The following is a 14,868-nucleotide window of genomic DNA, read 5'->3' on the forward strand; positions in this document are numbered from 1 at the left end:
CTTTAGGCTACCTGTAGTTTAATAAAAGCAGCACCATCTCCATGGCAACGGGCAGGTGATGTCCCATTCTTTGCAAGGTTACTGAACAGGTCTGAGGAGAAGAGAGGCCACTCGAAGTAAAAAGCGTGTTTTATGAGACATTTTCACAGGGGGAAAAAAACACCCGTAATGAAACTGATTCTCTTTTGTGTTCTAGTTACTGGGGGAAATGTTACACAGTGTGGCTTTAAAAATTCGTGAAAGAGCAAACCAAGGTTAGTCTTTATTGATTAATTCTTCCAATTTGCTTGATTTGTTTATAAAATCTGCAAACGAGTTCTCCTGTTTGTGTCATATTGTTGATACTTGCCCTTCAGAGTCGCCACGGCGCTTCATTACTTTATAAACTTTGTAAAATAACAATTATAAACAGTTTTAATTAACATGACTTGTCAACTCTTGGCCTTCAAAATATCAGAATCATAAACTAAGACCACTATCTTTTTCCGCAACACTTCGAGTCACCTGCAAAACAAGTACGCATGAAGTCACGATGAAATTAAGTGGGAATGCAATACTTACTATATGGTACACACTCATACTGGACCTCTAAGTACTTGTAGGTGCCGGGGCAAGGGTCAGGAAAGACATCAGAGCCAGTGACAACCACACACTGCGTACGGTTGTTGCACCTAGAGAGAGAAAATACATGACTGCATTGACCAGAGTTTTTTTTTTTTTTTTTTTTTGTCACATTCATAGAAGAAGAGAGGTCCATTACAGACTGATGAGATCCCGGGGTGACACAACCTTGAGGAGAGGAGGAATGAGAAGCATTGTGGAAAAGAAAATTAATCTAAATCAATGTAGTAATGAGTGTGAAGAAGCAGCTAAAGGCATGTTCGGAATCAGCCGAGGCATTTCGCTTTACCATGTTTTCCCCCCCCCATGCCATTATTGAAAGAGGAGACATTCATTAGGCACTCGGTGGGTGGCTAAGGCATGCGGTGATTCACGGAAAAAATGCGGCGAACATCGTGTAAATAGCTTTTTTCTGGAGGAAAGAATGTGCCGCGCGGTGACAGAAAAAAAAAAAAATGTTGATCCTGATGAGAGATGTTAAAAGGGTCAGTTTGTAAAGGTTTCCGTTGAACTTTCAGACAGGAGACCTTTGTAATTGTGTCAATGTTAAAAGCAAAATGCGGCTTTTTTAGCAACACAAATATAGATCATTTCTGAAACCGAATGCTTTCATCCAAACACAATCTTTCAATGTAATTCAACATAAAACATTTTTCAATTAGAAACATAATCGAGTGTTACGTGTACGTTTAGGTTGGATTCATGTGACGTGTGAACATAGTTTTTCTCATGTGTACGGCCTGATTTACATGAAACAAAAAACAGTCACCAAATTCAACAGTTTCTATGTGAGGGTGACTCTTTTTTTTCAGGTAATATTTCAGGTATGACATGAATGTTGTTAGTTGAAAGGACCTTCTCGGGTAATTGCATGTATGGCAAGTTTGTCAACCCAATCCCCGACGAAAAAGATCCATTTCAACATGATGTTTGCATATCTGTACTTCCCCCAAAACAGTGACTCACCCATAGAGCTGCACAAGTTCCTTCCCTCTAAGATTACGGCATCAAAAAGCTTGAATGCCGTGAATGCCAAGTGTTTCTTAAAGGAACAGGCTACCGTTTTTACATACTGTGACATGTTCTTACCTGAGCTTAGACGAGTTGTTGTGTGCGTGTCTGGTCTTTGTGCGTGCGCTCAGTCACGCAAAAAGACCAAAGATGTTGCTAGCATTTGGCCTCCCCCAGCATATTCCTCCAAATGGGCGAAGTTAGAAGCGACCAAGCTCTTCCACGGGCACGCACACAGACCAGACAGGTACGTATCAGGTAAGAACCTTTCTCAGTATTTACTCATTTACTCAATTTTGATAACTTCATTCATTTCAAATATGGTTGCCTTGTATATAAAGTATTGCATGGACTTGCTCCACCTCCATTGCAGGGTTTCATCAAGCCAAAGTCTGTTAGTGGGATGGGCACCACGGCATCAGCTCGAGGAGACTGTGAGGTTCCACACAGGAGAACCTCCTTTGGACAGACTGTGCTCTCTGTAAAAGGCACCAAGTACTGGAATAGTCTCCCTTTATAAGTCAGAGAGACTCCAACTCTGGCCACTTTCAAAGCACGTTTTAAACTGTGGCTAAAGGAAAACCAGTCCTGTGAGCACTTTTAGTTGTTACTGCATTTATTGTTGTCACATTATGTTAATTGTAAATTGTGTATGTGCTGCCTGCCTCGGGACTACAGATGGAAACTAGCATCCCCGCTATAATCTGGCATATTTACAGTGCTCATGTGCAACTGTTCATCAATAGGCATTGTCCCTATCAAATAAATAAATAAATAAATACAAATAAAAAGTATGGAAAATCGGTGGCCTGTTCCTTTAACAAGCATTGGTTCGGTTGGGGCGTTGCAGCCATCGTTGAATCAACTGTGCGCATGCAGATGTCACGTGGCCTGCGCTAAAGAAAGCTCCCGTTTCAATCAACCACGGGAGAACAAGAGCAGCGGCGGACAACGTTTGTGTAAATACAGTATAGGCTGAAATTGGCTCCGCTTCAATCAAGCTCTCTGGAGATCGAAGGGGGGGGATTGAGAATGATGTCAGCGAAAACAGCAGGGCAAACGAGAAAAAAATAGAAATAAAAATAGATAAATAAGAACGGACCCCAAAATAGGGCATTCAACAATTCGCGAGCTGCGGATTAATATTGCAGCAGGTCAGCAGCAGACATGGACGTACATTTCAACATTGCGCGTAACTTTCAAAGAACCATTAGTAATTCAAGAGGGGTTTCTGTCGCAGTGTAATGGGATTGCAATGTCTCATGTCCATATTGCAAAAAGGAAAGGGGGGGGGGGAGGAAAAAAAACAACGTTTCACTCTGCACTTTTGTGAGGACACACAATCGAACATGCATTACAAGCAGACTATTTAACCTGCTCCCTTCACTGCGCGTAACATCTCCCTTTAGATATATCCTACTAATGGATTATTAAACATTGTATATGTGAATAAAAGAAAGGCACAAAGTCCATTACGGAGTTGAAAAATAGAGCGGGGGCATTGGTAGTGAAGGCTCGGGCTGCCGGCCGGACAATATGGTGCCAGCTGCATTTAAGCCGCTCGCTTTAATGCTCTGTCTGCAGCCGAGCGCTCCGGAGGGCTGCACCGCAAACGAGCGGGTCGCTGCATCAAAATGAGAATGGATGGACGGGACATAAGAGCAAGACAGTCTTTTAAGGGCATCCACAGAGACACCGTTTAATTCAATCTTCATCGCTCACCCTACGAGACTGATGGATGATAAGTGGCAAAACCATTAAATACTACATGTCGGCTTCATGCTAATTTATACTTAGCCTCCATTCTGTGATTGTATAGATGTTGCCCTACATTTAAAGAGGTGTAAATTTAACTACATTCCCTTCTACACACACACAAAATAGTCTTAGATTTCATATAGGCCTGTAGGTGCATTTTGAGCATGACTGATAGATGCTAACATACATGAATGAATGAAACATAGCATGCTAAGTTTTATACTAAAAAAACAATAAAACAAAAAACAATATAGCACTGGCTGTTTATCTTAAAAAAAAAACACAAATTCACTTCTTGCAAACAACAATGGGATCCTAAAAAAAGCCACCATTATATTAATTGCTAATTGTTGCTAATTGTGTGCACATATTAGCCGCTAATTGCTAGCAGGCTTAGCGGGGAATAGCAGGACGGTTGTTAGAGACATTGGAAATGGTGCATATTAGAAATAAAGTGCTACAGAAGTATTGTTTGTTCAAATGTGCCTAAGAGCTGCTAAGTAAGAATAAGAAAATGAGATTGCAAATGAAAAACACACATGCTAATTGTTGCTAATTGCAAGTAACAATTAAGCTAACACTTCAGAGTTGTGATAAACTAAGCTCTGATTCTTCAACGGAAAACTTACACTTTCCTTTCATGTACTGAAACTGTTAAACACTGTTTGATGTTACAATTGTAGCTCTTTCCTGTTGCAAAAATGGATGTAAACCTTTTATGATCAATAAATCTTTTGTATTTGTTAAGAAAGCAAACAGAAACCAGTGAATAAGAAACTTTAACATAACCAGAAAAAAATAACTATTCATGTGTTTGCAAACCCAACTTTGGTGGTATACAATAGCCTATGAGTTTATATTGCAGCACATATGCTTTTCACATTGCTGGCTTGAGTTCATTCCTCTGGTTCAACAATTTGTTTGATTTCTCTCCTTCAAATCCTATGGGACTTCCTAAAATGCTGGGTGGCACCAAGTTAAAGCAGTACTAAGCAACTTGTTTACCTTAATAAACTTAACTTAATAAATCTGGCCAGGAAACCACAATTGTAGCTTTAACTGCACCGACCCAGAGCCAATACACACTAATGGAATCACAAAGGAGAAGCTAACAGGCTAACGGGCAAAGCTAACTGCGGCCTAGTGCCACTTAAACAGTATTTACGGCCAAGTTTGAGTGAAAAAAAAAAGATCTCCATTGTGTAATTGGATGTACAATATCCCTCTCTCCCTTTGTCTTTTCTGTCAGCGTGGTATTTACTCTCACGGACAATTAATGAGTAAAAATCTGCAACATGCTACGACACCTGCAGTGGCGCTTATAGCCTCTAGGGGCATGAATTACTTAGTACTGCTTTAAAAGCCACACAAAAACTACAAAGGAAACTATAATAAGCTGCTTATGTTCACATATTAGCCTTGAACCTGAACCAGAAGGGAAGAACAGCTTAAAACAGATTTGACATTTTCTCTTATATTGAAATCCCTCAAAATGCTGTGTTCTCTGAAGTGATATGAGGCAAACACTGACTCCTTGCTAGATTTTTTTGACATTGACATTAAGCATAAGTAGTCCCTTGGTTTGGCAAATGTAAACGACTCTAGAAGGAAATGTGCTATTTTCCTTTGTAGTTTACTGACAATAGGCCACAGCCAGCCATAATGGAGGTTTTATTCCCCGAGAATCTGAACCTTGTTTTGGGAGTGCGTGCTTGTTTACCTAAGAGCTACATCCTCCAATGGTCTAAAAGATTTATTCGGTTACTTTATTTTACTGGGTCAGGCAGTAGGTGGCCAGTAAAAAATGATGCAACGCAACTCGGCAAAGCAGTTTGTATTATGTTTTGTGTGGGAATACGCTCTGTAGTCCGGTTAGGAAGTCTGGGGCCGTGAAAACAAGAGGAGGTGGTCCGACACACTGTCCATTACCTGAATATTAAAAACAAACTCCCTTTCCCATTCGTCGCTTCATCAATTTTTCATCTAGCCTCTTCTGCTCGAGAGAAACCAAATATTTTCTCAACAGCGCAGTGAAATCGTAAAAAGAAAAAAAAAAAAAAGAAATGAAAAAAAAAAAATGACGAGCATTGGCACGGGCTGCTTTTGTGAAGAAATTGGCCTCTGATGACAAATACTTTAGATGCAATTTCCAAATCAGCAGAACAGCCACAGTTTCCGTATCCGCATTTAGTCTGGTTTAATATGTTTATTTATCTGTCTCGCGCGGCTTTTGTTAATCATCCCCATATGGGTTGTGCATCAAGGCCTAATGTGGGTGTCTTAGTTTGCCGCGGAAAGAGAGGAGAAGGTCTAATCAAGGGCTGCCAAAGCTTTTTTTTTTCTTTTTCTTTCCCCTACCGCTAACATGGTTATCACTTCAAGCTTAATTATGATATTCCCTCTGATCTGAATCCTTAGAAATGTTCTAGGTTGTGTTAGTTTTTTTTCTCTCTCTCTCTCTCGCGATGCGCCTCCGGGGAATATCCGACAAAGATAAGTTTGAAAAGCAGGTTCTTGCCAAAGCGATCGACTGACACAATGGAGACGGTTACAAGCGAACTACGGGGCAAGGGGTGGGGCAAATTTGGAAGATTTTGCATTTGGGGGAAAAAACAATGTGTGTTGAATCCACAGAGAGAAAGCAGGTTTTCAGGAAGAATCCAAACCCTTTTCGTTTTTTCCCACGGTGTAGTTTGATGCTGAAAATATTTCACCACACTGTGTAACATTTCACCCACTAAATAGAATAAAATAGAACCAATAATGTAAATTAAAAATTTTCATACGGGTGAACAATTTAGCAAAAGCAGGAGAGCTTGCTTTATTTTGATAACCCACTGAAAAAAAAAGTATTGTTGATGTCTGAGCACTAGCAGCATGTTTGGTTTTGCTGGCATGTTTGTTTATGTTTTAAGCTTCATGTTTGCAGTTGCTCGTACGTGACTTAAAGTGCACATGACAGGTTTTAATGCTTTTGAAAATGTGACTTATTCAGAAAGATAACATCACTTCCAAGCTCATCGGTTGCATAATTATCTTTTTTTTTTTTCAGTGAAGCAGCAATTTTAATGAAGGCAGAAAAGTTCCTCATTGGCATAACATGGTCGGCACGGCAACAGTTTAAAACTGTTTTCCTTCATCTATGTCACTTCCTGTCGGTGTCTGATAAGGAAGTGAAACTATAACATCACAAAAATGGCCAAACTAAGGAAAGCTGGGTACAATCTTTAGCGCCATCTCAAATATAATCGTGCTAACTATGTTTTAACAAAAATTGTGTCTAATGTGTCATATAGATACAGGCGGCATCTCTAATCGCCCATATATGGTCATGTTTGAAAACAGTTAAGGGGGGAAACAATTTGGAGAAAAATCGAAACTTTTAGTTATTCAAAAACTACTTTAACAAATGCTGAATTATGAATATAGTTTTCGACTAAATAAAGATACACAGACATGGAGAGGAGCAAAGTGGTTCAACAGCCCATAAATACATCAATAACAGAGAATGCTAACATGATGCTACATGTTAGCATCGGTCTAATGCTAATGGCTAGCTAGCACTAGCTACAGCTGCCGTTTCTTCACTTCTACTGAACAATCTGCTGTGAGAAAATATCCTTATGGGCCCGATTTAGACTTCGCTTTATTTATGTGATAAACAAGTTCATATTCCACCAGAAAATGGCCAGAAAGAGTGAATTGTGTTTCTCTAAAGATTCTATTTCCCCCCAAGACGAAGCCACGCCCCCTTCTTTGACGAGATGCCGTCTGTATCTATGCACTTTAACATGGAATGTTCTGCAGTGTGGCTTTAAATGTTGTAAAATGTTTTCCATGTTACAAAAAATACCTGGAGCTGTGTTTCAACCCAGTCGCGCATCTTTGAATAGTTCTTGAATCTTCTCGAGTGGCGGCAGCACCAAAAGGTTCCCCCCTAATGTCCTATGTATCCAGGAAAGGGGAGGGACTTAAGGTAAGATGGCATGAAAATAAATTAGGAAATGAAGCGAAGATAGTGATAAAGATGTGTTTGAAGCAATTACCAAACACCGGTCTTCAAATAGTGATTGAAAAAAGTGAAATGCTAATGGCTATGCTAATATTACACAGGCTCTGAATAGTAATGTCGATATGAAATTTCATTTATTGACCTATTTTCACATTTCAGAAATAAAAGTTATATTCTGAAGCTTCTTTACCCCAAAGGTGAAGAATTGTGGGCGAGAGCAGTCGGTAGAAGCCAGGTTGGACATGGCCGCGCATTAGAAAAAAGAAAACTGTGACTGTTACTGGCTATGAATAGTGCATCCAGTGGCCTTTTAAAAATCCACACTCAAGCGCACCTCCAGCGGGAAAAGCAAGCCGAGGAGCAGAGGTGTTGCTGTGCCGTTTGACAGCAAAACAGCAGCCGGGGAGAAGGGGAACCGGGATAAAAGGCATGATTATGACGGCCACTGACTCGCTACCTGAGGCTAATGCTGTGCCGCAAATCACATACTTCTGTCAGAGGGTTTTACTCGCGGATGACTGTGCTGTTCAACATATAAGTGAATGAACACAATGGTAAATCTCTAGGCTACAGCTACAGGTCTTTATTTTTTTCATATTTGACGGGGTATGTGGATAAAAATACATCCAAAATATGAACCAGAGCTGCCCATTTCAAGTACAAATCTCTGGCTGGTCAGGTATATGGGTTTCTGTCTGATGAAGGCTTTATTTAGATGGGATTCAGATCAATTTCACTCAGCAGAGAAATTAAATTGGTCTCAGTGATCTTAAGATGTCAAACTTCAGAGTGCAGATTTGTCAATTTCATCTCAGTAAGTATTCCCAGTGATCCAAGGCTATTACCATGACTGCTTCGAATGTTTTTTTTTGTCTCGATAGTCAAGAGGGTCTTGCTAAATTTATGCTAAATGTAGATCGCCGCACACTTAATTTCTTCCATCAGCATAAATACGCTAACAAAGCATTCTGTTGCATCTTGCTCGGCGGCGTAAACACACTTGAGCGAGAACGTGTCCAGAAGTGCACGGATTGCGCCACAGCCGTTGCCACTTCAGTGGAAGTCTAAGTACGAGAACAAAGCAAGAGCAGTGTCCCCAATATGGAACGAAGGGGATGAGTGTGTGCGCTACGCCGATTATGACTCAAGCAGCAGCAACAACGCGCAGCTGGTGTGAAGAGCGCTGCTGCTGCTGCTGCTGCTGCATGCTTGTCAATTTCCCCCAGACAAGAATAAATCTGGCTCGTCTTATTTTTAACAAGCCACCTACACATTAGTCGATTAAAAAAGAAAAAGAATCGTACAGGCTTCAAAACGTTCATTAGAATATGAAGGAGTAATGGCAACATTGTCCATATATCCCCAAACACACGAAATGAATGGGATATTTAAAACTGACGGTGCTTTAGTGACTTTTGGGAACTTCGAGAGTGGATTTTAATGAAAATCCTTATGCTACATTCTATATTCAAAGTGTCAGGATTGTGGAAGTAGGAGAGAAGATCTAGCCATTGATTTTGGCAACACTAAGTGATCGGCTCATACTACTTTCTGATAGAAAGGTCTTTGTCTGTTCCTACAAATGCATACATTATGTTAGCCAACGGCTCCTGGACCTGTTTGAATTGAGCGTCTTAGCCTCACAGAGATTAATTTTAGAAGCCAGGCCCTATATTAAAGTATGGCGAGGTATGACTTGTCAATTTCTGTGGTTTCACTGTCATTACCCGATTATAAGACGATGTTTAGTGGTAGTTAATCCAACACTACAAAAAGCAAAAACCTAACGGAATACGATTTGGCATTTAGCTAAGAGGCCACTTTTTATGCCAATTTGTTTCTAAAGTAAAATCCCAAAAGATCTTTTCATTCAGAAATGATTTCTAACTAGGCATTGACCTCACCTAAATGTGGTCGATGGGTTGACAACAGCTGAAAACATCTGGATCGTTCAAGGTTTGCGATATTTCATGGCTAATGCTAACGGCTATAGGAGAAATACATTGAACGGGCTAACAGACTCTGAAAAGTTGCCTGGACTAGCTTACGTTACAATCGAATATCATTTCTCCTGTTTAATTCTATTGATAATCATCTTGTAAACATAAACAACTTTTACATGTGTTTCTATTTTAAATTGTTTAGTAATGGTAAATAACTCAATATTACAATAGATAAAACAATATGTTAACCCCACAAATAGGTCTTGATTATGAATTATTTTCTAAAATGTCTCACATACTCCAATAATGACTCCGTATATCGGTGGGTGCAAGTAAAACTGATTTCTTTGTGTAAACTTTAGTACGTAGATGAAAAATACAGAAGTCCGCATGAGGTCCGTAGCTTCCGGCTCCTGGCAGTGTTTTGAAATGGGACCCCGCGGCCTCCCCAGCCCCTTTTTACCTTTGTGATATAATCTTGTAGGCGTCGGGGAGGTAGCAGTTGACGTTCTCCATCTGGAACGGGTCAGCGTCGCAGATCTTGTCGTCGGTTCGCCCGTAGTTGGCCGTCTCAATCATTATGACATCACTCCCCGGGCAGCGCAGATCGATGGCGTATCCTTCACAAGAGAGCTCCCTCCTGACCAGGCCAAACGGCAGGGCGGCGCGACTGAAAGCTGATGAGAAAGAGAGGGGGGGGGGGGGGGGAGAGGAATTGGTTAAGAAAAAATATCACGTTTGCGGCCATAGCCTTTTTTTAATAACAGCTCGAGTCATGGGGTAAGTTCGTAGCCCCAGGTCTAGTCCTGTGGCACTCTGGGAGCTTGGTGGGAGAAAAAAAAAAGGTTGAGACAACACTGGTCTAGCTGTACCAATGTGGGAATACTTTGACATTTGGACTGCGTTTTCCGCGCGTATTCTTTTGATTTCCAACCATTGTGCTGTGGTGCACCATGTGTGCCTTGAGGGATTGTCAGTTGTGCCTCAAAAAATCCCAGGGCAAACTAGAAAATACAAAACAGAATTGTACAGACTTTTGTAACACTGTGTATTGTATTTGAAAGTAACCTTATGGCATTTTGCGAGGGCGAACAACAAAAAACCTTTGCCACGACTTGAGAGAAGTTGGAAAAACGGATGTGGTGGTTGCATAATGTTCCATTTATCCTATAGACTTTATTGTCCTTAAAGGAACAGGCCACAGTTTTTACATGCTGAGATATGTTCTTACCCGAGCTTAGACGAGTTGATGCGTACCTGTCTGGACTTTATGTTGTTAGCATTTGGCCTCTCCCAATGTATTCCAATAGCTCCAAACGGGGATGAAGGTGGAAGCTACCACGGTCTTCCGCGGGCATGCATAAAGACCAGACAGGTGCGTATCAACTTATCAGAGCTCAGGTAAGAACATATTACAGCATGGAAGAACTGTGTGCCCTCAGTCACGCAAAAAGATCAAAGATGTTGTTAGCATTTGGCCGTTCTCAGTATATTCCTATAGCTCCAAATGGGTTGAAGATAGAGGCGACCAAGTTCTTGCACAGGCACGCACAGTCCAGTGAGGTACGCATCAACTCGTCTCAGCTCAGGTAAGAACATATCTCAGTATGGAAAAAACGGTGGCCTGTTCCTTTAAAGGGAAATTTGTTTCTAGAATTTGACCCTTCATGTCTGCAGCAAAGCCTGGGGACTCGTCTCAAGACCCTCCAGCCAGGACTTCGGTCTTGGCTAGGAACCAAATAACCTACGTCTAAACGACAAACTTTCATATCTGGTTCGCTTAACAGCCATTGAAGACTTTGACGGTCATAATAATCGACAAAAGCTTCAAGAAAGCCTCTTCAACCAATTTATCCATTGTGTTCAAAACAATGGTACAGCTACTGGTACAGCCCACCTTTTAGAGATTGGCGAAGCAGCCCCGGTTAAGAAACAGACAAGAGAAATGACTCCGCAAATAAATTGACTTAAAAGGATCTGCGCTTCAATACAATAAAGACCACACATTAGGCAGTAAAAATCCCTCTGGCGCAAAATAATAGAAAACAGCAGCCCGGTGTTTACCACAGTTTTAAACAGGCGGGCCATTACGCGCCATGCCGAAACAGGCGAAGACGAAACAATCCATCTCCCCAGTCCGCTGTGGTCCTCGCTCGTTGGCGGAAGACATCGACTAAAAGTCATGGGAGACCAATGGTAGCCTCATAAATTCTTGAGCAAATACAAAGACGGCACTAAAGCTCGCTGGACGGAAGATACAGTTTGTTTTACGCTTCTACAAGACCCCTCATTTGTTTAACTTCCTTTATGCGCTCTGAGAAGTAAAGATAGAAGGGGGTGGAAAAAGGCTAAATCCCGATAGGATAGGGTTGTAATATAATCCATTCTACGGTGTCCGCGTGATCGAAGAGGGGACTGTCTGGAGTCCGCACGGGAGGGAAAATCTATACATGGAACAACAACAGATGGGAGCAGCAGCTAAACAGCACAACTTTGCGGGAAATTAACCATTTACATCAGGTCTGTCCCCACTTTCAGAAAATATTAGGAGTCCGCCAACGCGTAGGGAGTTGGGGATTTTACAACAGATGTTTGAAACTGCTTTGTAAGGGGGAAAAAAAAGTAACAGTGAGGTTTCATTGCGGTATACTGATCCATTTCCCATCATAGCTACAGTATGGAGTAACAAAGAGAAAACAATGTCAGTCCAGCAGAGGTGGTCAGAAACAATGTAGAGTTTTTTGAGGATCAGTAGTTTGCTTGAGTTGTTGTTGAGAATGTCAAAAGCTTTACGACGCACAATCCAAAACAATATGTGGCCATAGTCTCACGAGAGGGAAGAAAGTTTGTCCCCATCATGTTGCGAATTTGGGCACAATCTGTACTTTTACTCAAGTATAGGGTGTAGTTAAATGATAGCAGTACAGTTTGGAAGGTTTAGGTACTCCTGGTAATAAAGAAAAATGGATTGAAAGGTAGCGAGAAAAATCGTAAATCTTAAGATCCAAGTTTTCATGATGTTGGTCCAGGGACAGCATTGAAGAAAGTGACTTGGTTGTTTCAGCTCAAATAAATGTTTTTCATTTTCTCCTCATATTTACCTAAACCCTTTTTTTGTTTTGTCACATTCTTCCCTTTTTTTTTTGTTCTTTAATTTTTGCCCCAATTTTTTCGTGTTTTCCCATTTTCCCCTTCATTTTTATTACTAATATTTTTCCTATTTCCCCCATTTTTTCCCTTTTTTTTTCCCCCTAAACAATTCTTCCTAATTTTTGCCAACATTTTCCCCAATTTTTCCAAATTATTCTGTATTTTTCCAAACCTTTTTCGACATTGGAGATGAATCCGATATTGTCAATTTCCAGATCTTCTACACATTTTTTCTCAATTTTCTGGATCTAGATGACAAACATTTTCGGCATCAGAAGAAGTATCGTTCAGGTATCGGCATCGTAAACCGAGTATCGCTAAAGTACCGGAATGGGAAAAAAAAAAATGGAACGGTACCAAGTCGTGAAAACAGTCGGAAAGTTAAGGCTTCCTTTCCCATTTTCCCCTAAAACATTAGACTTTCTGAAACAGAAAATGAATGGCTCAAATTACGACCCCAGTGGCTAAAAGCAAGACACTTATGCAACCCCAAAAGCCTTTTCTGAACCGAAGAAATTCACCCTCTTCCTAAGAACAATGTTAAGTCATGGTAGAGAGGCCAAGGAGAGAAATCCATTATCTCAGGTCTAAATGGTCCGACGTCGGGAAGAAGAAAACTGTCTGCAATTCGGAGAAAACAATTAAGCAAAAAACTTAAAGTAGAACATGCAAATGCGTTCCAGTCGGGCGCCGCGTGAACTGCCAATAATCGCCGTTGTTTGCAGCAACGGTGGGTCCCTGAGGGGGCAGCTATGGCATTTGTATTTTCTGCACTGCTCTCCTTCTAATTAGACCCGCTCTCAGCCCCGGTACCTTTGCTGCTCCGCCATTGGCTCCTGTGCATTGTCATGTACAAACACTTAGCACCCCGGGTCCGCTTAGCCCCCTCACTCCCATTATCCTCGCACGCTTGACAGTCGCGCCCTGACGCAATTAGCATTGTTTGAACGGCCCCGGCCCGAGTGCTTGAGAATTGAAATCCCTACACTCCTGACAAAAAAAAAAAAAAAAGAAGCCGGGGCCCACGTGTCATGCGAGGCGTTTTAGCCTGCCGCGCTCGGCTTGGCTCTAATGATATTCTGTGTCAGTCCGCACATGTCATACCGGCAACAGCGAGGAAAGGGATATGTGTAACATGAATCTATTCATCGCAACAGCGGCCGTTCAAAATACAGAACAAATGGGATGAACTGTCAGCTCTGCTCTGCACCGGAGGGAGACTCGCACTGGGTTTAAAATTAGCGATTTTTTTTCTCTCCGTGTCATTTGGACAAGTTTCTTTGAAGGTGAGAATTAAAGATATATCGTATTGTTGTCAAAAGATTTCTGGGATTCCTGGCGCGCTCTATAACAATGAACTAGAGGAGAGAGTAAAATGTAAAATACTGGAGTTTAAGGTTAACATAAATCATTTGGACACAGTGAGTGTGCGAGATGTTCTACCAACAGTGACACGGCAGCTAATGGAGCCGTTTCTCGGCCCTTTTCTCAATATATTTTGTTTTGTCTAACGTTAGCCTATCGGTTTATGGGAGCCTATGTTCGCCCAAGCTAAACATGGAGCCGGAGACGCCATTTTGAACCAAACTTAACACATGTCTCACATAACTACTTGATATTATCCAGTTAAATGAAGACTATGGTCAAAGTATTGTTGAACCTGTATCTGATTACAGTTTTCTAATTACTCATTAGCATTTAGGCCTAATAAATACTGCCATCATCCACCTTTTAAGTGCTGTTCCGATACCAGTTTCTTCCCCATCCGATGCGATACAGACACTTGGGTTCAGAGTGGGGCTGATATATCGTCATCGTATTGATATCGAGATATGGCATACCCCGAGTTCAGAGTAGTCGCCGATACCGAGTACCAGTCCGACACCACAGTGAACAAAAACAAGGACAAAGCTTGTAAAAAAAAATAGGCTAAAACCTATAACACATGGCTCATTATGCATATTCAATCAAATCAGTGCATTGTGACTAATAAGCAGGCAAAAAATAACAAAAGTGTGATAATTAGGGGTTTTATAGTCTTCATAGGCCAAAATAAACACAATTTGGTATGGGATAGGTTTGGGTTTAGCTACTCAACGATACCGATACCAGGAAAATCTCTGGTACCAGTATCGGTATCGGAACAACCCTAGTTTTAAAAAGGAACAGGCCACCGTTTTTCCATACTGAAAAATGTTCTTACCTGAGCTTAGACGAGTTGATGCGTACCTGTCTGGTCTTTGTGCGTGCACGACTAAAGATGTTGCTAGCATTTGGCCTCTCCCAGTATATTCCTATGGCTCCAAATGGGATGAAGTTAGAAGCTACCACGCTCTTCCACGGACACGCACAAAGACCAGACAGGTACGCATC

At 41.3% G+C, this 14,868-nt stretch overlaps 1 protein-coding gene across 8 annotated transcripts in view; it reads right to left on the bottom strand.

Moving 5' to 3' along the window:
- Nucleotides 1–14,868, bottom strand: part of adgrl2b.1 (adhesion G protein-coupled receptor L2b, tandem duplicate 1) — a 169,795-nt gene that overhangs the window by 88,048 nt on the left and 66,879 nt on the right. For all 8 annotated transcript variants that reach the window (XM_079569115.1, XM_079569116.1, XM_079569117.1 and 5 more), the window contains exons 3-4: nucleotides 9,809–10,022; nucleotides 562–671 (exon numbers count right to left, since the gene is read on the bottom strand). In XM_079569115.1, coding sequence (XP_079425241.1) covers nucleotides 562–671; nucleotides 9,809–10,022 — 324 coding nt within the window. The remainder of the gene's footprint in view (nucleotides 1–561; nucleotides 672–9,808; nucleotides 10,023–14,868) is intronic.

The sequence above is a fragment of the Gobius niger genome, assembly GCF_951799975.1.
Source record: "Gobius niger genome assembly, chromosome: 13".
NCBI classification, from domain to species: Eukaryota; Metazoa; Chordata; class Actinopteri; order Gobiiformes; family Gobiidae; genus Gobius; species Gobius niger.